Raw genomic sequence first — 21,799 nt, forward strand, 5'->3', positions numbered from 1 at the left:
CCCGGGCCGCCCCCGACGTGTGACCCCAGCCTGGTCCCCCTGCTCGGCCGTCCGCCCTCCCCTTGGAGACCCCCGGCGCGGCCTCTGGGGGAGGAGGAAGAAGACGAGGCCGAGGGGGGGATGTCCCGCTCCAAAGGCGTGAGCCCCCCGGGCTACGCGGCGCAGACGGCGGCGGCGCCGGCTTCCCGGGGAGGCCCCGAACACCGCTCGGCGTGGGGAGAAGGCGATTCCCGCGCCAATGGCTATCCCCATCCCCCTGGGGGTTCGGCCCGTGGCTCCACCAAGAAACCCGGAGGGGCCGTGACCCCCCAACAGCAGCGCCTGGCCAGCCGCTGGCGCGACGACGACGATCCCCCGCTGAGCGGCGACGACCCCCTGGCCGGGGGCTTCGGCTTCGGCTTCAGCTTCCGCTCCAAGTCCGCCTGGCAGGAGCGCGGCGGCGATGATTGCGGTCGCGGCAGCCGCCGGCAGCGGCGGGGCGCGGCGGGCGGGGGCAGCACCCGGGCGCCCCCTGCGGGAGGCGGCGGAGGTTCCGCAGCGGCCGCGGCCGCCGCGGGCGGCACGGAGGTGCGCCCCCGCTCGGTGGAGCTGGGCCTGGAGGAACGGCGGGGCAAGGGCCGCGCAGCCGACGAGCTGGAGGCCGGCGCCGTCGAGGGTGGCGAGGGTCCCGGGGACGGCGGCAGCTCGGCGGGCTCGGGCGCGGGGCCGGGCGCGGCGCTGTCGCTGGGCGCCTGCTGCCTGGCGCTGCTGCAGATATTCCGCTCCAAGAAGTTCCCGTCGGACAAGCTGGAGCGGCTGTACCAGCGCTACTTCTTCCGCCTGAACCAGAGCAGCCTCACCATGCTCATGGCCGTGCTGGTGCTCGTGTGCCTCGTCATGCTGGCCTTCCACGCGGTGGGCCCTCCGCCCCAGCTGCCCTACCTGGCCGTGCTGGCGGCCGCCATGGGCGTGATCCTCGTCATGGCCGTCCTCTGCAACCGTGCCGCCTTCCACCAGGACCACATGGGCCTGGCCTGCTACGCGCTCATCGCCGTCGTGCTGGCCGTCCAGGTGGTGGGACTGCTGCTGCCCCAGCCGCGCAGCGCCTCGGAGGGCATCTGGTGGACCGTGTTCTTCATCTACACCATCTACACGCTGCTGCCGGTGCGCATGCGGGCGGCTGTGCTCAGCGGGGTACTCCTGTCTGCCCTCCACCTGGCTATCGCCCTGCACACCAACGCCCGGGACCAGTTCCTGCTCAAGCAGGTAGGGGCTGCGCGGCCACAGGGATTCGATTGTGGGGCGGGCTGGCCATAGTCTGATTCCAAAGAGGGGGGTTCCACCCTCACCCTTTAAAGTGGTGCAAAGAGCCAGAGACATGACTCGGCCCTATAGACTCTGTCAGCTGTATGGTGTCTTCCAGCTTCTTAAGCCCTCTGAGCCCTGGTTTCAGTTACAAAAATGGTGTCCTTGTATTATATGTAATGTTTCATGACCCCGTAGAAGATACACCCTAAACCGTAGCCCTTACCGTGGAGATGCGAGAGAGAGAAGGGACAGTTAGGGGAGAAAATTATATGGAGACTTTTTCATCCTTTCCCACTTTTGTGTTTGGGTATAGAGGGCCCCAGAGGAAAGTGGCTGGACCCTCTAGAAGCTACCCCCACCTGAGACCTAACAGCTTGTTTCCTCCGAACCCTGGGTACAGCATTGGAGAGGGGAGATCCTGGGTGCCCCTTGCCCAGTCTTAAGGAGAAATGGAAAGGCTGCCACCTGTGGAAGGCTGCTGCCTGGGTTTGGGAGCTGGAGATTGTCTTGAACTTGAAGGAGGACTGTCAAGTTTGTTTCCTTTACAAAAGTGCCCCAAGTCAGAAAGAGGCAAAGTGGGAAGGAGCCTCTGAGTTGTGAGGGGCTGGGATGTCCTGGCCTGAGCAGGAGCCTCGTGTTGAACTTCACAGACCCTTCATGTGGGTATTCCTGGCCATTGCTTGTGATGAGAGGGTTTTAACCCCTGCTGGGACATATGGGCAAATGTAGAACCCTGGGCTCCTGTCTGCTTAACCAGACAGTGGCTCCACGGGTGGTCTCTGGGAGAAGGGGTGCTGCCATCCTGACCTCAGGAGAGACAAGCCCCTCTGACATCCACACCTTTAGTGGTCCTTGCCTGGGGTTCCGTTGTCCTAAGCCATTGACCGCTGCTGAGCCTGCTTGTTTTCATGCTGCTGGACCACTGCTGTGAGTCTCTTGAGCCTGGACCCCACTGGACGCCTCCCACCCCTTTCCTGGCTCCCGAGCCCTCCAGCATACCTCCATATGCCATGGTCATTGCCTTCCCCCTTCTCCCCCACTTCTGATGCCTTTCCTCAGACTTTGATTGTATGGAGCAACACATCTTTTTTGAGGCGCTCTCCTGGGTCCTGGGGGGGCTTCTGGGTGCTGCACTCTCCATGGGAAATAGCCTGGGCACAGGCTTCAGGGCTGGGACTCTAGTGGAGGCTGCTTTAGGGTGTTCTGTGACTGCAGGGGTTGGGGGGCATGCAACCTCTTCGGGCCCCCATTCCTTTTCTACGGTGTGAGAGGGTTGTCTCCATCTGTTCTGGCCTCTTGCTCTTCAGTACGGTTAACAATAGACTTGGAGCCACAGAGGGCAGCACTTATTTATTGTCCATTGGTTTTGCCCCCCATCCAGTGTGATGCAGGAATACTGAGGTATGTGCTTTTTTCCTCCTCCTCCTCTTCCTCTTCCTCCATGCTTTCTCCCTTGGCCAGCACAGGGCAGAGTACTTGGTAGGGATTTAAATCCTTGACAGTTTGGTTGGGGTCCAGTGAATGGGGTAGACCAGGTTGTTGGTGCGAAGTTTTAACTTTTTCTGATCTGGGATCTGAAAAAAAAAATTTAGAGAAAAAAAATACTTGGAGATCCACTTTGTACTTGAGAGAGAAACATAATGAGAGGTGGTGATTTTAAAAGTTACTACTATTGTGAGTGCTTCTATTGGGTCCACCTCTTTTGTCCTGAGGACCTGTGCTCTCAGATGGCTGTAGTACTTTTGGGGATTATTCCTGGCTTGGGTGGGAGGCAGATTGCCTAGGAGGGTAGATGCCTTGTTCTTGTCTCTGGGAAATGGGTGGCAGAAAGTGGCTTCACACACTGGGGCTGTGGGAATTTCTCTCGATGGTGCCCTGGGCACACAGTAGGTCCTCAGCAAACCTGCATTGGCCTGTTTTCCCACTTCTCCTGCAAGGCTGGTTCCCTCCTCCCACGTCCCAGGTGTTCAACATCTATCTGCACCTGCGTGTTTTATTCTCCCCAATCCCTCTTATGTTTGAGGGACTGCTCTTTGCTCCAGTGAAGAGGAGGAACATTCGGTTTCATAACCAATGCCTCCTGATGGTTTTTGCTCAAAAGAGCCCCAAAAGGTGGAGCAGTCCTTCTTTGTGGGGTGATATTTGCTCCCTTTCTCCCTCGCATGCACTCTTTCTCTCCCCCCTTTCTCATTCACTGCTCGCTTTCTCTCTGCCTGCTCTTATCCTTTCTTACTTCCTTTCTCCTCCCCCTCCTCCAGTCCCTGTTGCTCTCTGCCCACCTTCTCTCTGTCTCCCCACTTACTCTGCTTTCCCATCTCTTGGTCTCCATCTGCGGCCCCTGAGCCTCTCCTTCTGTGCTCTTGTCTCACAGGCGTCTCCTTGCTGGGTACAGTAGGAGCGTCACAGGGTTGTTTTTTCTCTTTCTTTGCCTGTTAGAAGTCCCTCTGCTACACCCATACCATAAATAACGCCAGAGCATCTGCCAAACACATTCCTCACTGGTGTTAATAGGCTGCGATGATGCCGGAGCCTGTTGCCATGGCAACTTCATTTTTGTTTGACTGTATCCCACTCTGCTACATAAAGCCTCTGCACGCATTCAGACACAAACATGCATGCACACACAACTATTATGTGTGCTTAGCTATTAAGAATTATTTTGGAGGCGACATCTTTGGGTCCTGTGGGGATGGGGTGGTCATTTGGCCAAGGAGAGCATCTTCATTGGCAGTGGTGTCCCTCTAGGAGGTGATAATGCACAGAAGAGGTCTTTGAAAAAGTAGAGTCCTGCCCACATTGGGGTATTATTATTACAAGCCACGTTAAACCTGCCTGATGTGGCTTCTGAGGAGAGGATTCTGCCCCGCATGGGTCCCCGTGAGCGCGGGAGGGTTAGAGGCCGTTACCCCCTCACCACCACCCTCTTTCTTTGGCCCCTTCTTCCCTTCCTCCAGCCCTGTTGTAGGAACTTAGTGATTTTCTGCATTTCTCCCTTTGTGCCTCTTTGAACTGCAACTGTTACCAGTTGTTCCAGAAATCAGAGAGGCACAGGCGCCGCCGAGTGGGTGATGTTCTGTGGCCGTGGGTGAGCACGTGTGCGTCTAGTGAGGCGGCTGGCGGTGGGGGAGGGGATGTGGACCAGGAATTGACTGCCGTGGCTGCCCAGGGGTGTGTGTGTGTGCATCTATCCATCAGTCATGTCTTTGTGTCTGCCCAGGCCAGCAGGGTTGATGGGGGTGCGCTGGGGGAAGCCTTTGTATTGACTTTGAAAGGAGATCAGTGCGGCTCTGGCCTCTTTATTCTTGGCTGGTGGTTGGCCTCCCCGTGGCGGTTTGTCTTGCTGATTCTGGCCCCTGGTCACTCTTCTGACCTTGACCTCTGGCTTTGGCAGGGGTGTACTTTAGATGCACACAACCCCCCCCCCCCCTCCCTTTCTGTAGTGAGTCCCGGGCTAGACTTGAGCGGTCAGCGACCCTGACCCCATGGAGTCCCACCCTTCCCTTTTAGGAATCTTCCCGAAAGTTCAACATTCCTGGAGGTCCAGTGGACCTGGTGAAGGGCCACCTGCTCTCTCTCTAGCACTTGGCCCCGAGGCCTCTGGTGGTCACTGGCTGCCCAGGTTCATTGCTGGCAGTCGCCACCTTGTTGCTTGCCAGGGTATGTGAAGGAATGTATGATTCCACCACTTTAGCCATGTATCAGCTGCCACCAATTACTTCCTCCATCTCCTACATTTCAGGACAGGAGAAAGCTGGCTGCAGTGACCTCCAGCAGGCTGGCCTGGGAGCTGGGCTTTGAGTTTGGAGCTGAGGAGGGTCTGCTTGCCTTGCCTGGAGGCTAATGTATTTGCCAGTTAGGCATGCCAATTGTTTTCAATGCTGTGAATGTTGCCTCCTCCTCTAGATCGCTGGGGAGGGGGTTGCTTAGGGGAGCAGAAGTGGCCAGGGGTGGGGTCAGTTGGGCAGAGCTTCTGGAAGAGGGATCATCTTCTAAGCCTGGAGTGGTTGCCTTCGTCCCCACGGGAAGGACTTGAGGCCTGGCGGGGAGTTGGCTGAGGAGTGGAGCGCACTGCTGCTGTGTTTGTAGGGATGCTGGCTGTTAATAACTCAATCTCAGCTTTGATCTGGAGCAAGAGCACGAGATCTGTGTGCCGTGGAACACAGAACAGTGTGTTCATGTTTGTCTGTAAAGAGGATGCAGACAATGTGTTAAACCCCATCCCTGGAGACTTGCCCACCCTCACAGTTTTAAAAATTAGTGAAAAAGGCCTGGAGATGAGCCTCCCTGTGCAAGCAGGCCTGAGTCCTGAATCTCTTTTCAGAGCAAGAGGGTGCAAAGGAGCCCTCGGCATGCTGGCAGGAGAAATGGGGGTGTGGTCCATGCTTAGGTAGGACCTCCCCTTTTCCTGAGGGGTGCGAACGGAGCTGCCACCTCCGTCTCAGCAAGGATGGGGGTGGGTCTCTGAGATCGTGCTCGTCTCTCAGCAGGTGACTTCTGGTCCATGGCTGCCTGATCAGCAGCTAGGTTAACTTTATCTTGTGATGGGTCCAGTTCATGGCCATTTACTTGCCAGGAGAAAAGTCTGTGCTGGGAATGGAAAACAGTTTGCTCTATGAGCACTGACATGATTGTGCCCATAAATCCTTTGGTACAGTCATGTTAGTTATGTGTTGGTATATCCCTTTCTCATCCATGCTAATCAGTTGGGGGTATATAGTTAATGGAAGGTAGAATCAGGACCCACTTTCTCTCCCAAACACAAAACCTAATGGGGATAATTGGAAAGTCCTATTAAAAATAAAAATTAAAAATTAAAAAAAAAAATTCTACAACAATGTCAAAATGCACAGCAGGGGACACCTCTCTTTACAACATGGAGAACAAAATCTGGGGGTTTGTAGTTAATAAACTGTGAGTTTAATGTGAGCCTATATTTTGGGGTGGCTATTAGAAAAGGCTAACTGATTCATGGTTAAGTTAATAGGCATATCCAGTTCATAGGAAACTTGAGCCCCATCTGAAATCCTGTTTGATTCTAGAATTCAGAGGAGAGTAACGAGGCTGGTAAGGGGATTAGAAACCCCTTCCGAAAGAACAGTTGCAAGAATGCGGGATGTTTAAATGAGAGAAGAGCATACTGGAGCAAGGTGAAAAATAACGACAATCTAATGAGATGAGCAAGGCATTGTTGCTGGATTCCTGAGGTTAAGGTATTAGAGGAGGGACCAAACTTGTTTTTGTTTCCTCTCAAAGGTAGAGTTGGGACAAATGGGTGAAAAAATGAACAAATAGATTTCAACTCCAGGTAGGAGCTAGCATTCCAATTATTGGAGTTGTAGCAGTCCAACCAGTGCCTCTTGGGGTAGTGAGCGTTCTGTCAGCAGAGGGTTCAAGCAAGACTGGATGGCCATCTGCCAGGCTTGTTACTGAGGAAATCATCTGCTTGGTGGAAGTCTGGGTGTTTCACTAGTACAATGATTCGCAACCTTGGCTTATTGTAATCAGGGGAGTTTTGAAAAATGTAGGCCCGCAGGACCCCCTGGAGGTTCTGCTTCCAAAGGTCTATGGTGGGGCCCAGGAATGGATCCAATTTTTTTTTTTTTTAGGAGATACCAGGGATTGAACCTGGGACCTTGTACTTGGGAAGCGGGCACTCCACCACTGAGCTACACCTGCTCCCTTGGATCCTATTTTTCAAACAGCTTGGGTCAGAATTTAAAAGCTCTAGTTTTTTATAACACAAAATTTCTTATTTTAACCACTTTCATGTATACAAGTCAGTGATACTACTTACATTCTCATTACTGTGCTACCATCACCACCATCCATTAACAAAGCTTTTTCACCACCTTAAACAGAAACCCTGTACCCACAATCCCCAGGTGATCCTGACGACCACCTTTTAAGTTTGGGACATTGCCAGTTGCTCAGGCCACGCTCAGCCCTGGTATTCTGTGGATCGGTGTCTTGCACCACGTGGCCGCCTCCTAAAGTCCACTTGGGTGTCCTCTCATCATGCCCACCTCAGTCTCTATTCAAAAGAAGCAGAATTGCTGTTACATGCAGACCCTTTAGGAGGCATCCAGGTGGAGCTGGTGGGTGTGTAACTGATGCAAGGATGCAGATATGGAAGGTGACTGGGTGATGGTGGTGGCAGTGGTGGTGGCAGTGGTGGCAGTGAAACAGGGATGCCCCAGCCCTGGGCTCACATTCTCCTCTTGCCCCTCCTCCAACCAGTTCCATCCTCCCCCTCCCCTTCCAGTCTGTGACTTAACCTTGGGGACAAATGGGTAGAAAGATGGGCTGGGGTTTGAGTCCTGGTTTATTCATTAAGTTGTTTGGTATATGGGTATGAAAAACGCTAAGGCTGCCCCAGGTGCAGAGCAGATAGTACAGAATGTAGAGAATGTGGTGGTCAGGCGTTGGAGGAATGAGGCAGCAGCAGGGAGGGTGGGAAAGGAATTAGGGGATGGTTTGAAGGAGAGGGAATTGGGCTCAAGGAAAGGAAGAGGAATTTGGAGATGTGAGTATGTGGAGGGAAGGACTAGGAGGAGGGGGCAGGGACGCTCTCTAGGAACAATGGAATGTAGTCACAAGAAAAGGATTGTAGACAAACAAACACAAGGAGACAGTGGTGGCTTTATGCTTGAGGTCAGCCTCATGTGTCAGCGTGAAATCGTAGTAGCTCCATCCCCTTCCCCCCTCACTACCTCTTGCTTTGGAAGCATTTTGAGCTTTTGCCTCTTGATCTCACACTTGCAAGGTCCCCTCGCCCCTCCCCTTGGGGGGCTCCTGGGCTTTATCACACGTCACAGCTCACTATTGCCTTTATTGGCCTTTGGAAACAGTCCTGAGGGACCTGGTACATAGTAGGTGTTCTGCAAGCTTTGAATGAATGAATGGGTGGGTGGGTGTCTGCTTGCAGACTCTGGGCTGTGCCGAAGTGCTAGACCAACACCTCCACAGAAGCAGCTACGCAGCTCAGCTTGGAAGCCTATTTTGGTGGGATGAAATCCTAAACTCTGAGCAGGGCTTCCAAAATCCTCCTTGCTGCAGTTTAAGCATGTGCCTTCTTAGAAACAGAGTTGTTGCCTGGCACTGCTGATACTATATCACTTTTAAAGATTTGAAAACCATTATTAAGACATTCTTTCAGGCTTCTCCTTATTCATTCAGACAGCAGTCACTTATTAGGTGCCTACTCTGTACCAGGTTCTATGCTAGCACATTGGGGGTGCAAAAATGACTCAGATTGTGTCCTGGCTCCCTCAACTGCGTTAGCCCAGACTCTCCTACAAAAATGTGCCCCTTGGAGGGATGTTTCACGTGCGCCTAAACGATTGTGTCAAATAAGATTAGGAAATACTGCGTCAAACAAAATTCTTTACTCTAGGACTTCAGAGCTTTTAATATGTTAATGTGCATTGAAATTTGCCAAGAGGGTGATATTGTATGAAGCATTTATCAAATGTATTTGACCCCAGGACCATTTTCTCAAGGAATGTAATGGCATGGATTGGGGGATGAGCCGGAATTAATGTTTGGTGGAACACTTTAGGAAGTGCTCCTTCAGGCCCATGCTATGGGCAGGACTGGTCTTTTCTCTCCTAAGACCCCGTTGAACTTGCTGTGACCACACGGTCCAGTGCAGAGACCTGGGCAATGACAGAAGGTCTATCAGGGCTGGACGGAACCTTGAAGTCCCTCAGGGTCCAGCGGCCCCCTGCCTCTAAAAGGATTCTAGACAGGGGCATTGTCTGGGGTTTTGCTCCCCCCGGAAGGAGCTTGTCTGGCTGCATTGACTGACTGGCTGGCTGTTTGAAGGTCTCATTCTCCATCTGGGTCAGAAATTTCCTGATAAGATAAATTTATGGGACTGGAAGGGACCAGAGAGATGCCTCCTGTATCTAGCATCAATTTTCTTTTAGGGATTTTCTGTTGTCATGAAACATTGGAGCAGGTTGTGCTTCTGCATAATGACCTTTGGTGGACCTAGGGTCCATTGGATGTCTTTGCAGAACATTTGCTTTATTCCAAATCACCCTTCTTCCCCAAATGTTTGCTTCTTTCCTTCCCATCATCACTCTCCAAAAGAAGGAAGCTCATAAAGAGTATTATCAGTGAGTATATGTTGAGTCTTTTCTACATGCCAGGAACTGCCCTAATCCCTTACTTTCATGACCTCATTAATCTTGGTATCAACCCTATGAGGAAGGCATTTTATCTCTATTACATTGCTGCAGAAACTGGGATGAGAAAAGGTAAAAGTAAGCTCCCCAAGGTCATAGCTAGTGAATACAGCAGACAGTTCAGCATCCTGCCCAGATTTTCTGCGTGTGTGCCTGTCTGCTCATGTCAGCCCAGCCTCCAACTGCTGGCACCCAAGGGCTCTCTTGGCAATCGGATCCTTTGGACCTACTTGAGGGGCAGGCCAAAAGTGCTGAGAAGTTGCTACCCCTCAGAGCAGCTCTTAATGCATGATTGTCAGGAGCTGGTGGATAAATATCCCAGCTCCCTTGCCCCCTGGGGGGAATATAACTGTGTTCTACACTGTCTCCCAGAGTGAGTTCCCCAGCAGGATTAAGCTCTGGTTGCCTGGTATGGGAACAGGCTTGATAAACTCTCCCCCGCACCCCTGCCTTTTTTGGCTTTCTTTCCTTTCTAACCTCACTTCTCCACTCCCCTATTAGTGTTTCCTGGGATCACCTCCCAAATAAACTACTTGTACTCGAATCCTTTTCTTGGTGTATATTTAGGGGAATCCAAACTGAGAATGGAAAGCTGGGATTCTAACCCAGCTTTGATCTGAACACTGGGCAGGAGGAGCTGCCGCTTACTGGGGGACAAAAATACACCAAGTACAGAACCGCTGGACAGATAGACTTAGAGCCCTAACCCTGCTCTGGTTTCCTTACTTCTGTTTGATAACATGGTCACCCCTAGTGGATGCCAAACTAGAGGAATAAGGTGAATTTTTACTTCTTAAAAATGTGGGGCTTTCTGTCCCCTTTCTTCTTTGTACTCTGTCCTGACTTCAGATCTTTAAGCTTCTGTTGCAAAATGGTAACAGAACTTAGGAACTTAGAAAAAGAAGGTTCTCTTAGGATAAGGAACAAGGACCCTTGATTTGGGGCATTTTTGCTGTAATGCAGGTCTGAAAAAAATTAAAGGGCCTGCCAGCCTCTTGGTGAAGCTGTGACATCGCTTGGTCAGTGGAGGACTCAGTAATTAGTCAAATTACTGCTTCTACTGGTATCCGTAGGGAGCTCATCCTCTAAGGCAGTGCCCTCTCAGCGTTTCTCTAGTTTTAATACTACTTACTTTCTCTGATGGAACTTTCCCAGACCACCATGAGCAAGCATCTAAAACAGTTTAGTGTAATTCAGCACTCTCTTATTGAGCTCCTGCTGTGGGTAAGTCCTGTGAACTGTGGCGGGGGACAAGTACCCAAAAGAATGAGACATGGTCCTTGCCAGAGAGGTGTCTCCCACATATTAGTGGAAGCTGTAGACGTAGGTCCCTGTGGGAGTCCTCGTGGCATTATCTTGAGGGTCTGTCATCTCTGAGTGATATTTAGGTATGTGGTGGGCGGGTCTGAGGAGAGGGGGAGACTGGACGTTTTCTATTCTGGCTGCCCATTTATATTCATTTATATTCACCTCTCTTGGGATGAGCTTGGGCATCCCCAGGTGGTGCTGATGTATGTCCAGGGTGAGACCTGGACTAGAAAGGGACTCAAATACCAGCCTGGAAAACAGCTGGTATTTGCATTTGATTAGCATTTTGCAGATGACAGTGGACTTTTCCATGGGTCATCTCCTTTGCTTGTCACAGCAGGAGTGAAGAGCTTATGGGAAAGTCACTGGCTTTGGAACCTGGAGGCCCGTGCTTGTAGGATCATGGTCAGGTTTTCCTAACTTCTCTCAGGCAATTTCCTCACCTCTAAACTAAGGCTAATAGATTCTGGTCTGACTGTATCTGTTAACCCAAACAAGGTAATGTAAGAAAGTGTTACAGCCTTAGGGTGCTGGTATTGTTCTGAAGAGGAGGCCACAGTGCTTCTGAGAGGGCAGGTGACCTCGTTCAGTCACACAGCCACTTGGCTTGGGGCCTGCTCTCTGAACTGGAGTCTCCAACTCCAAATCCATTGCTCTGTTCACATTTGTGCCCAGCACTGGGTCCTCCCCACGTGGTGCCTTCCGAAGCTGTGGCAGGCACAGCTGCTCTCAAGGAGTTGTTTTGGTTTGCTTTTGGCATGCGTAGTTTTTATTCGTGATGGCCTTGCTGCTATCATGGGGCCTGAGTCACAGGGGCATTAAAATGAGTTTTCATTTCCTGAGCCTGCAATGATGCTGTGAGGGAAGGTGGCGCTGACGTGTTCAGGGGGTGCCTGGGATCACATGTTTACCCAGGAGAGCCCCTGAGCAGTTGTATGGACGAGTGAGTGAGAGCTGAGAGCAGACCCCAGAAGGAGTCGTGAGTGACCTGGGGCGAGGCTGCCTGGTACCCAGGAGGGAGGAGCTGCGGGTCGCCATCAAGGTCACCTCGTGGTGTCCAGTCCTGGGGTCTGACTTGGGTCTCTGCAGAGTAGCATCCGGTAGTTATGCAGTTTTGTGCCCACTGGGGCCTTTCTAGGGGTGCATTTAAAGCCCAGCTCCCCAGAACTACCAACACACTAACAAGCATTCCAAACGTTCTTCAGCTCCTCAAATCCACTTCTGTCAACCGTTGCTCTCCTCAAGAAAATGAAAGGAAAATGAAACTCATGCCCAAAGGCCATTTTTTTGCTAAGTGGATTTTTGAGATTTGATTTTCACATTTTCTTTTAGGTATGGGAAGGCTATTTATCTGTGCACGTAACATGCCCTAGTTCCCAGTTGTCCTCTGGCCAAGTCCCTTTTACAGTAAGCAATCACTGCATTGTTTAGGAGAGGTCGTCCCTCCCCCTGGCAGGCTGTGGCCACCTAGGAATTGTCCTGGTCCTGACATCTTAGCGGAGGAGAGGCGCTGGAGCAGAATCCCGCGGGTGACCAGTTGGCTCGCGTCCCTCTCGGGTCCCTGCCTTTGCAGTGCCTGAAGCTGTGAGTCTAAATTAAAAGTATCCCCTTCATTTTTTCTGTAGTATTTAGATAGGTTTGTCATCTTATCATCGTGGTTTCTTTAATTATCTGTCTTTCCACTTGACTGTCGGCTCTCTAAGGGCAGGGGCCTTTCTATTTTGTTTCTTGGCACAGGGAAGATACCCAGATACTTGCCAAATGATATGGACTTTCAGGCTCCTACTTGCCCAGCACTGTGAGAAGGCGGCAGAGGTCTAGTTCCCATTCTCAGGTTCCCCAAGGAGTTCTGTCATCTGCCAGAGAACTGTCCCTCATGGACTGTTCTCCCACCCAGGCAAGGGTGAGCATCCTTCACGTCAGGGGGCCCAGAGAGCCCAAGCTCTGGCCGTGTGTCTGGGGTCCTGGCCTTAGGAAACACCAGCTCTCGTCTTTACCCTTGGATCCCCTGCTGGTCCCTCGGTTGATGCCAGGAAAAGGCCCTGTCTCACCCACTTGCCTCTCCCTCCCGTCCTTTGCCCCCTCGCTTCTTCCCATCTTTCTCCTGGCGTCTTCTTCCTGCCCCCTGTCACTCCCCACACTCCTCTCTTTCCAGCTGGAAGAAGAGGGAAGGATCTCAAAGGACCAGGAGGTGAGTTCAGGTGGCTCCCCCTTTAAGAAATGAACTGTAAGGACAACAAATATGAGTGTGGCCAACTGCACAGATTCCAAAACTCCAGAACGGATTCCTCATTCTTTTCAAAGCAATTCCATCAAGTGGCAGTCCCTGCAGTGCGTTAGGTGCTTCTGTGTGGATTATTGCCGTGTATTACAGCGTGTCCACCTGGTGTGCACCTCAGAGGCCCAGGGCTGAGACTTCACCGTTCTGTCTGGGTTCACCTCAAGCACCCCATCAGCCTAAGAGGTGGGAAGTGAAGGCACGTCCTAGGAGTTTTTACAGAATATTGATGACTGGGCCCAGGCTGGGTGGGTCTGGGAATCATCTCCCGATAATTCTAATGTGCCCCAGGGTCAGCTCCTCCTCTCATCAGCAGAAGGGATCATGTGAACGAAGCTGCTGAGTCTGATTTATGGCGATATTGAAAGGCAAGTTGGTTCTATCTAAAGGGTTTATTGTGGTGATTCAATAAAAAGTGATAGCCACTAAAAATTATCGCGGGCGCTAATAGGGGAAGAGAACTCCATTGGTGATTGGTGTATAAAAATCTCATCAGGCAAGGCTGTGACTTGGTATATTTATGTTGCTCTTATCACCAGCAATTAGCCCCAAATGTGGCTCGATAAATGGCTTAGCACAGTGCGTTAACTGTAGGAATATCTTAGGAAATGCCTGCTACACCATGTGCTAGACTGAGCCGTCTTAGCAGAACAGCCAGTCTCACCCAATATTCCCAGCGGCCTGTTAGCTCCAAACAAATAGCTATTGATCAGTGTTAACTCTTCCCTTCTCTCTTTTTCCTGTGATACTTCACTTTTGAATGGGGGAAATTGTACAAAAGTGTCTTTACCTTAGCAGTCTTCATTAGTCTTTTTGATTTTTTCTCTGCTAGAATGTAAAACAGAACAGTGTCTGTAGCAGATGCTCAATAAATATTTGTTGATATATTTGCTCAAAGTTATATTGCAGATAAATAGCAGTGTTAGTCCAGCAATATTACTTTTCCTTTAACTTTACAGGTCCTGAGAAAAGCAAGGGATTATAGTTTGTGACTCTTCATTGGCATTTATTTTTATTGGCATGTTTGTCAGAGACTAAGAAGAGTAAAGAAAAGTGATATGCAGGGTGATGAAGAGATAGGGCTTGTGCTCTTCCTTCTATTCCACTTTAGCTTTCTTTATCTTGGGATTTGGGCAAGAAAAATGAGGATCCTGTGCAGCCCCTGTGCTCTGGGATGACTGGGAGAAGCCAATAAAACTGGGTTCTGTCTTGAGGACCAAAAAGACTTATGGGGCTGGGGACTAGGAAACTTCCCTATCCAGGACACAGATGCTGTCGGGCTAAATCCTCCACAAATGGACACATGTGGATTATGATGTGGTTTTCGTTTGGAAAGGAGTGCTATAGGGAGAGTTAATTTTGGATTTGCTTTACATTTATTTTTAAAGTGGAATATTTCTCCAGCATTGGTGACAATGGCCTAGAAAAGCCAGTTAGTCACCGTCTGACATCTTCCTGGGGTAGGGTGGTGCTGCCCCTGCTTCTTGCCCACCTGATATCTTTGGGGTCGATTTGATTGAAATCCTCTCCCTCAAGGCCTCTGGGTATGATTTCACTGGCATACAAGTGCATAGGAAACTTGTTTGGGTCTGAAGAGGCACCACCCTCTGCTTGGATGTATCTGGGGAGATGGTGGGAGCATGTATGTGTGTGTGTGTGTAAGGAACAGCCCCTGCACCCTGGAAGGGCACCCTTTGCTCTTTTTGGAGGACGTGATGGACTCTGGGTGAGGCCATTCCCTGCCGCGTCCTGGCCTGTAAGATTGTGTCCATCCTGCATCCCCTCAGTCCTTGTCTTTACTTTTGCTCCCTATCTTCTCTTAGAAGTGAAAGGCAAATCACCCTAAGTCTGGGCCTTAAAGAACAGCCTGACTTCTCTTAACAACCTGGTCCTCTCTGGGTTCCTTTGAGGAGCGGCAAGAGGGCCCCTGTTTCCCATGGGTAGACGCTGGTGGGCTCTGTGCTGGGGGTGGGTAGGAGAAAGGAGGAGGCCCTGGGTGGGAGGGTGTATGGGTGGCCTTACACGCACATTGTGCTCAGTGGAGGTGACAGAAGGGCTGAGGCTGGCCCTGCTGCGATGTGTGGGGCATTCACTCATTGCCCGGCCGAGCTGCCAGCTTGGAGCCTCCCTCTGGCTCTCCCCACCCCAAGCTGTAATTAGTCTAATAGGGACGATTGGGGGGGTTCTGCTGGGAGCAGGGACGTGGCCGTGGCAGGCAGCTGGGAGGACCAGTTGCAGTGGGAGCAGGTGTGGGGCGGGGGCATCCTCTTCCCCAGCAGAGCCCGGCGGCGGAGCCCTGGGTGTTCCAGAAGCAAAGCACGCCCGGATGGAATCAGCTACGTTGATGGCTGGTGGGCGGCTTTCTCCCACTTGCTCTCGCCCACTCATCCTGCCCTCCCTCTCCCTCCCCCACACCTCTCGGGAATGAGTCATCAGGTGGCCTCAGAGGAAGGTGCCTCTCCCTGCCTTTAATTAATTTGGAATCGTCTATGTTCATGTGACCTCCCACATCTCCAGGCCCCAGGAGTAAAGAAGTCAGCTGGGAAGCTACCCAACTGGCTGGGGGGCACGTGTGGGGAGGCCCTGAGCTGAGGAAACTGTCTACCCCTTCTGCTCCAAGGAGAGGAGGGCTTGCCAATCTCCCCGCCAGTAGGCTGGGGAGGGGCTGGGTGCAGGCACTCACTGGGGAGGGTGTCTGGGTCCCCTCTGCTTTTGGAGGTGTCCTGCAGCCTGTGAGGTGTGGGGAGAACCGCGGCATCTAGAGGCCTTTGGAACAGCATCTGTTTCTTTTCCATACAGTAGCCCTTGCCACTGCCATGATGAGTCCCTGGGTTCTGGGCATGGAGAGAGAAGCGGAGGCTTCATCCTACCCTCAGGAAATACCCGCTGCCTTCTGGAGATGGCTCAGCCTGCAGATAGGACAATATTCCCTGCTGGGCACAGTGCTGACCACTTAGTAACTTATTTGACCCTCAGAATTTCCTATTAGTTGGGTTTTGTCTTTTTAGAATTTTTTTTTCATAAGAGCTTTTTTTTTTTGGATAAGAAAATTGAGGACCAGGGAAGCTAAGTGACTTGATTAAGATCACACAGTTGGACAGTAGTACTCCAATGCTCTTACTCTTAACAAGCACTCACAAAGCTCCCAAACTTGTGTGTGCAAGAATACCCAGGATATTGATTTAAAAATTCGGGCCCCTTGTCTAGAGAGATCCAGAGCCCAGGAATCTGCACATTTAACAGACACCCCATGCAATTTGAGGCAGGTACCCCAGGGACACAGCTCCAACCTATATTGCCCTTACTGAATGGGGAAAGGATTGAGGACCCCGACAGAGCAGTCCATGTTGTCGGGTTAACCCACAGAGAGGGGCCTAACACGGTTTCTGTGTGACCTTCCCCAGAAGGCAAGCCTGGGTGCTGGTGAGACCAAGGATGGAGGGGCGTTCTGCTGAGCTGGTGCTGGTGATTCTTGGAGCAGAGCTGTGCAGGGCTCGAGGAGGTTTTTAGAGGAAGCAAGGGAGAGAGGAGTTGGAGAGGTGGGTGCTAGGAAATAGCTGGTAGCAGAACATCTGTCAGCAGCCAGCGGGAGGAGGCAGATGGCAGGCTTTTCAGGTGACTGCCTGGGATAAGGGCTGTATGCTGGTGGTGGACCACAGGCACAGCTGCCCGGGCCTTCTCCCCTCCCCAGTTTCCTCGTCAGTCTGACAAAGTGCAAAGGATTTCTAAAGGTCCTCCCAGGGTGAACTTTCAAGGCTGTGCTGGGGCCGAATGGGAGGCTTGCATGGAGAATGCTGTGGGGGTAAAAATACTACAAACCTGGGGGATGGAGAGTTGCACAGCCAGGCAGTGCACGCTTCCTAGATACTTCTTTCTGGCCTTAACCTCAGCCTTGGGTCCCCTGTCCATCTGTCCTTGCTATCAGTGTCCCTCCTCCTCTTTGAACTCAGTGCATCCCAAAACGAAATTCATCATTGTCCCTAAACCGACCTTTAATTTTGTCAGTGTCAGTTCTCTTAGCCTAGGAACCAAACTTTGGTGTTAAATGTTCATTGGACTGAATTAGTTAACAAATATCTACCATGTGTCAAGCATGGGAAAGCCAAGATGAATTAGCCTTAAATTCTGCCTCTTCTGTGCCAGGCCCTGTTCTAAGTGCTTTACTTACATATTAACTCATCAAATCCTCCCTACAGCCTTACGAGGTAAGCAAGGTTGTTACAGTCCCCCATTTGCGGGTGAGGACCCCGAGCCGCGGGAGTTTAAGTAACTTGTCCAAGCTCACACAGTGAGCCCTGGCAGCCTGGCTCTGAAGTCTGGCCTCCGACTTCTACATGTTGCTGCCTCCCAAGTTCAGCGGAGAGACGGGCACATGCACTCACTGGGCACAGCATGAGCTGTGCGGTTTTAGCAGCAGGGACAAGTATTCTGGCTGTGCCAGGGCAGGAACGGTTTATCTTGCCTGGCTTCAGGAGGAGGCCACAGGAGGCTTCCCAGAGGGTGTGTTCTTTTGCACTAGTTTACTGGCTGAGTAGGGGTTTCGGTGGACAGAGATGAGGGGTAGGGCACTCCTGGCGCAGGGACCAGCAGGAGCCGGAGGCATTGAGATGAGAGAATACACCGGGGGCTGGGAGAGAAGGAAGAAGTGTTGCGGCAAAGGCGAGGCTGTTTAGTGGGTGGGTTTCTCTATCAAGGCCTTTGAATTGTTGTAGGAGACAGTGGGAGCTATAGAAGGCTTTTGTGCCAGAGTGTGAGTGGACATGGTCCCTTCTGTATTTAAAAAGGTGAAGCTTGTGCTGCTGTGTGGAACTGGTTGGGAGAGGGTGAGCCTGGAGTTGAGGGATGAGAGTGGGCGCTGCTACCCCCGGGAGGCAGGGGAGAGCCCAGTGTGGGCACTGGAGGGTCAGGGCCGCAGGCTGATGGGAGGATAGCAGGGAACACCTGCGCGTCTAACCTATCCTCTTCCTGCCCTTGTGCCCCCACCCAGGAGGCCATAACTTAGGGGGCTGGGGACAGATCCCAGGGGTCCTCCTCCTTACCTTTTCTTAGCCTTTAAATATTCCATTTTGGCCTCTTCTTCTCAAGTTCCCAGGACTGTCTTCCTTCAGGTGTTAAGCACCCAAATTCCCAGATGGTCCCCCCCCTGGAACCCAGGAGCCCCCACCCTAGCTGGCCACCGCCTCAAGTCCTCATCCCTTCTGGGGCTGCCCTGGCCACCAGCAGAGCTCCCAGCACTTCCGGAGGCCCCAGGTGCCAAACCCCAGGACACGTATCATGTCCATTGTCCTATTCCCATGCCTCCAGGGTTCAAATCCCAGCTCTGCCACATCCCAGCTGTGTCACCTGGGCAAGTTCCTTGCCCTTTCTGAGCCTTATTGTTCCCTCTGTAAAATGGGGGATAATGCTGAATGTTACTTAGGGTCGTGCTGCACATGGAATGTGATGATGTATGCAAAACTCTCAGCATAGTGACTGCCAAATAAAAAGCCCTCAGGAAATGGCCTTGTGGTCTGTCCCAGCTGAATATAGTTTGTAGTCTTAAATTCCTACGCATTATAGGAGAGTTTAGTACTTTTAGCATGTAGGATTTTTCTTGCACTGCCTCTCTTTGGATGGCATTAAACAAGGTTGAAGAAAATTTCCTCGCTCTAGAAAAGAAGGGTACGTGGGAGAAGGGCTGGGTTCTGGGTCATGGTTTTTTACCCAATCCTGCCCCTGCCCCTGCCCCTGTATCTGGCTTGCCATCTAGAAGGACCTGCTGGGCATAGTGTGATCGTGCGGTTTTAGCAGTAGGGACCAAATGTAAGGGAGCTTCGCTTCCTCCGGAGCCTGTCCAGTCCCAGCCTGCCAGCTGGGCTGGGGGGGCATGAGTGGGGAGTGGGCCGAGCCAGGCCCCCTGAACTTGGGGGTGGCTGCAGCTGAGGGAGGCTGCAGTGGGGTCAGGCCTGTGACCAGCAGCCTCTCCAAAGACCAGTCTAGAGAGGCTGGGAAAGAAACTGAGCACGTTTTTAACAGGGATGGAGCCACTGGGGGAGGAGAAGGGCCACACATCTGCTCCTCCCAGATGTGCTTCATTCCATAACTTCATTAAACATGTACACAGACAGCAAAAGACCAAAAAAACCACCCACTGCCCCCAGCGGCCTCAGGGCAAAGAAAGCTCCGGGCCTGTGAACACGTTTCGTGTCAGGCTCCTGGAGAAGTCAGACGAGATGCCCAAAGGCCAGTGCCAATCAGGACGGTGGGTCCAGCCCCCCCACCCCAAGCTGGCGTCCGGGTAGGGCATAGGAGGCATGAGATTGTGATGGTGATGTCCAGAACATTCTCCCATTGCTGGTTGGATCTTTGGAGCTGGACATAGAGTTAGCCAGTTGGGTGGATGGTTGGAGGTGGCCTGCCAGCTTCCTGCTCATTTATAACTTCGAGTGCCCCAGACCAGGCCCCTTCTCTTTTGCCCTAACACTGAGAAAGGGGCACCCCCCATGCCTGGGCTGCACTCAGGATGCCCAGGGGTGGGGGGCATCTATGCCAGCATCAGAAACCACTGCCTACCCTGACCCTGGCTGGGACAGGCAGACTCGAAATGGACCTTTTTTTCTTTTTGGCTAAATTAACATTTGGCATTTCAGGGTGCTGGCCCGACGCCCAGCCGCTCTGGCCTTCTGCCTTTCAGCTCCTTTGAGGCTATTTTTGCCATTCACTTATTTATTAACTATTATTGCTCCCCAGGACAGATGGGCTCACACATACACACTCTCATGCCTTCATACCCTCCAAAGCCAGAGTCCATTGGAAAAGCCAGCCTACACCTGCCAGGCTGAACACGGGTGGAGAAGGGGCACTTGACCAGAGGATGGGTGCCCTGCTCTGTTGCACGGAGGAGGTAGGGCTGCCTGTGCTCGGCATTCCCAGAAATGCCTCCCAGCCCCAGGGCCTCGCTGTTCCCATCCTCACTTCAGGGGTGTTCAGCCCTGGAAAGGGCTCTCACGCGAGAGGAGTGGGGCTCCTACCTGGACCCTCTGCCCAGAGAAATCTGCAGGCAGGCCTGGGAGAATATGACACGGAGCCTGCTTCTTTGCCCAGCTCTCTCAGTCTTCCAGAGAAGGGGAACTTGGCTTTTGCCCTCACAGTGGGGCAAACCCTGGACATTCTGCCCCTGAGATGGACAGTCCTCGGTCCACCACCTGAGAGACAAGCCTGCAGGACGGGGGCCGCTGGAGACTGCCCCCGCCCACCATCCGATCCCTCTGGTGTCAGCGCGTTGGCCGGCACAGCCCTGCGAGCCCCCGCTGGGTGCAGGGCACCTGTGGAGCGCAGGGGAGGGTGCTCCATCACTTGGTGCGCTAATCCGCACGCGTGTGGCCAGCCCATCTGCTAGGGCCTGGCTCGGCTGTATTCCCGGCTACAGCCAGTGTGGAACCTGAGGGAGAGCAGAATGAAAGCAGGGCCCTTCCTGCCTTGGGCTGCCTCCCTGGGCCCTGCTTGCCTGTCTGAGAAGGGAAACCGCGCTGCCTGCTCACCTTCGAGGCTGTGCGTGGGTGAGGAGAGCAGGTGCGGGGCACAGGCTGCCCGCCGTGGTGACCAGGCCCCAGTACTGAGGCAGCCCTTATCCTCTCCCACTCACCTGGCTGGTTCCTCCCTTCCCTTCTTCTAAGGGATGTGCCATCTGCTTTCCTGTTCCCCAAGAGTCCTTCTTCTCTGCCTCAGGGATTCACTGCACTCTTGGGACTGGATACTTAGTGTAGAAGGGCTGCCCAATGCCTGCCTCTGCCCTGCGGGGCCTTTCTGCCTTGGGGCTGGTAGAATCCAGTGTGAGCCCATCTCAGAAGAGCCCTAGGGAGCTCCCTGAGGGCCGGGCTGTGTCTCCTCCATTAGACTAGGCGCTCCTGAGGGCAAGGACTTGTCTCCCCCATCAGCCTGGCAGTTCCCTGAGGGTAGGAGCTAAGTCTGTTCACACCGTTTTGGGAACTCTTGGAGAGCATCAGGCTGGGGGCTTCCTAAGGCTGGGACCCCTGCCCACCTTCTCTCCCCTGAGGACCCAGTCTCTAGCCATGGGCTCAGGAGGTCCTGTGGGCAGAGGGAGAAACTTGCCACCTCCCTGCTGGAATGACAGGACCGAAAATATCCCCTTAGTGGCCTCCTTCCATCTCCCCTTCTCCCCAGTGGGAGGTGGTGGGGCAGGGGTGGGTTTTTATAGCTGGGGTCAGGATTTCACAAGCCTGAGAGCCAGTTGAGCACACAGTGCCTGTGCCAAGCTCAGGCGTGAGCTGGAGAAAGAGGCTGGATGTGGGTGGGTAGTTGGAGGGCTGGGCTGGGCCTCTTGGTGGGCTCAGAAATAGGGCCAGACTTTCTCTGCCTTCTCGCTGTGCTTCTTCGTCTGACTCCTGGTCACTGGCCTGTGCCCTCACCGTCAGCTGCAGGGAAGGATCATCTGCTTTTGGACTCCTTGTCCGTGAAGTCAGCCCTGCTCCTCCCCAGAAGGGCCAGGAGGGAAGCCCTCTCAGCTCTGTGTGGCCCGATGATGGCCATACAAGAGGCTCTGGGCTCTTATCTGCCTTGACGTATATGTGTATTTCTCCCTACTTGAGAAAGGACTGTGTCTTGGTAATTTTTATTCTTGCCCCCACCCCCTGACACGGCCACTGTTGGACTGTTCTGAAGCACCGTGGCTTCTGAGGGCTCCAGGCAGCATCAGGGAGACGCGATGGGAAGGGACCAAACCTGTGGTCTGGGAGGA

The 21,799-nt window shown here is 52.8% G+C and overlaps 1 protein-coding gene across 2 annotated transcripts in view; it reads left to right on the forward strand.

Annotated features, from left to right (window-relative positions):
* ADCY5 (adenylate cyclase 5) overlaps positions 1 to 21,799 on the forward strand; it is a 159,960-nt gene continuing 138,161 nt past the window's right edge. For both annotated transcript variants that reach the window (XM_058295680.2, XM_058295681.2), the window contains exon 1: positions 1 to 1,245. In XM_058295680.2, coding sequence (XP_058151663.1) covers positions 121 to 1,245 — 1,125 coding nt within the window. In that variant the 5' untranslated portion in view covers positions 1 to 120. The remainder of the gene's footprint in view (positions 1,246 to 21,799) is intronic.

Source organism: Dasypus novemcinctus, chromosome 4 (genome assembly GCF_030445035.2).
Source record: "Dasypus novemcinctus isolate mDasNov1 chromosome 4, mDasNov1.1.hap2, whole genome shotgun sequence".
NCBI lineage: Eukaryota > Metazoa > Chordata > Mammalia > Cingulata > Dasypodidae > Dasypus > Dasypus novemcinctus.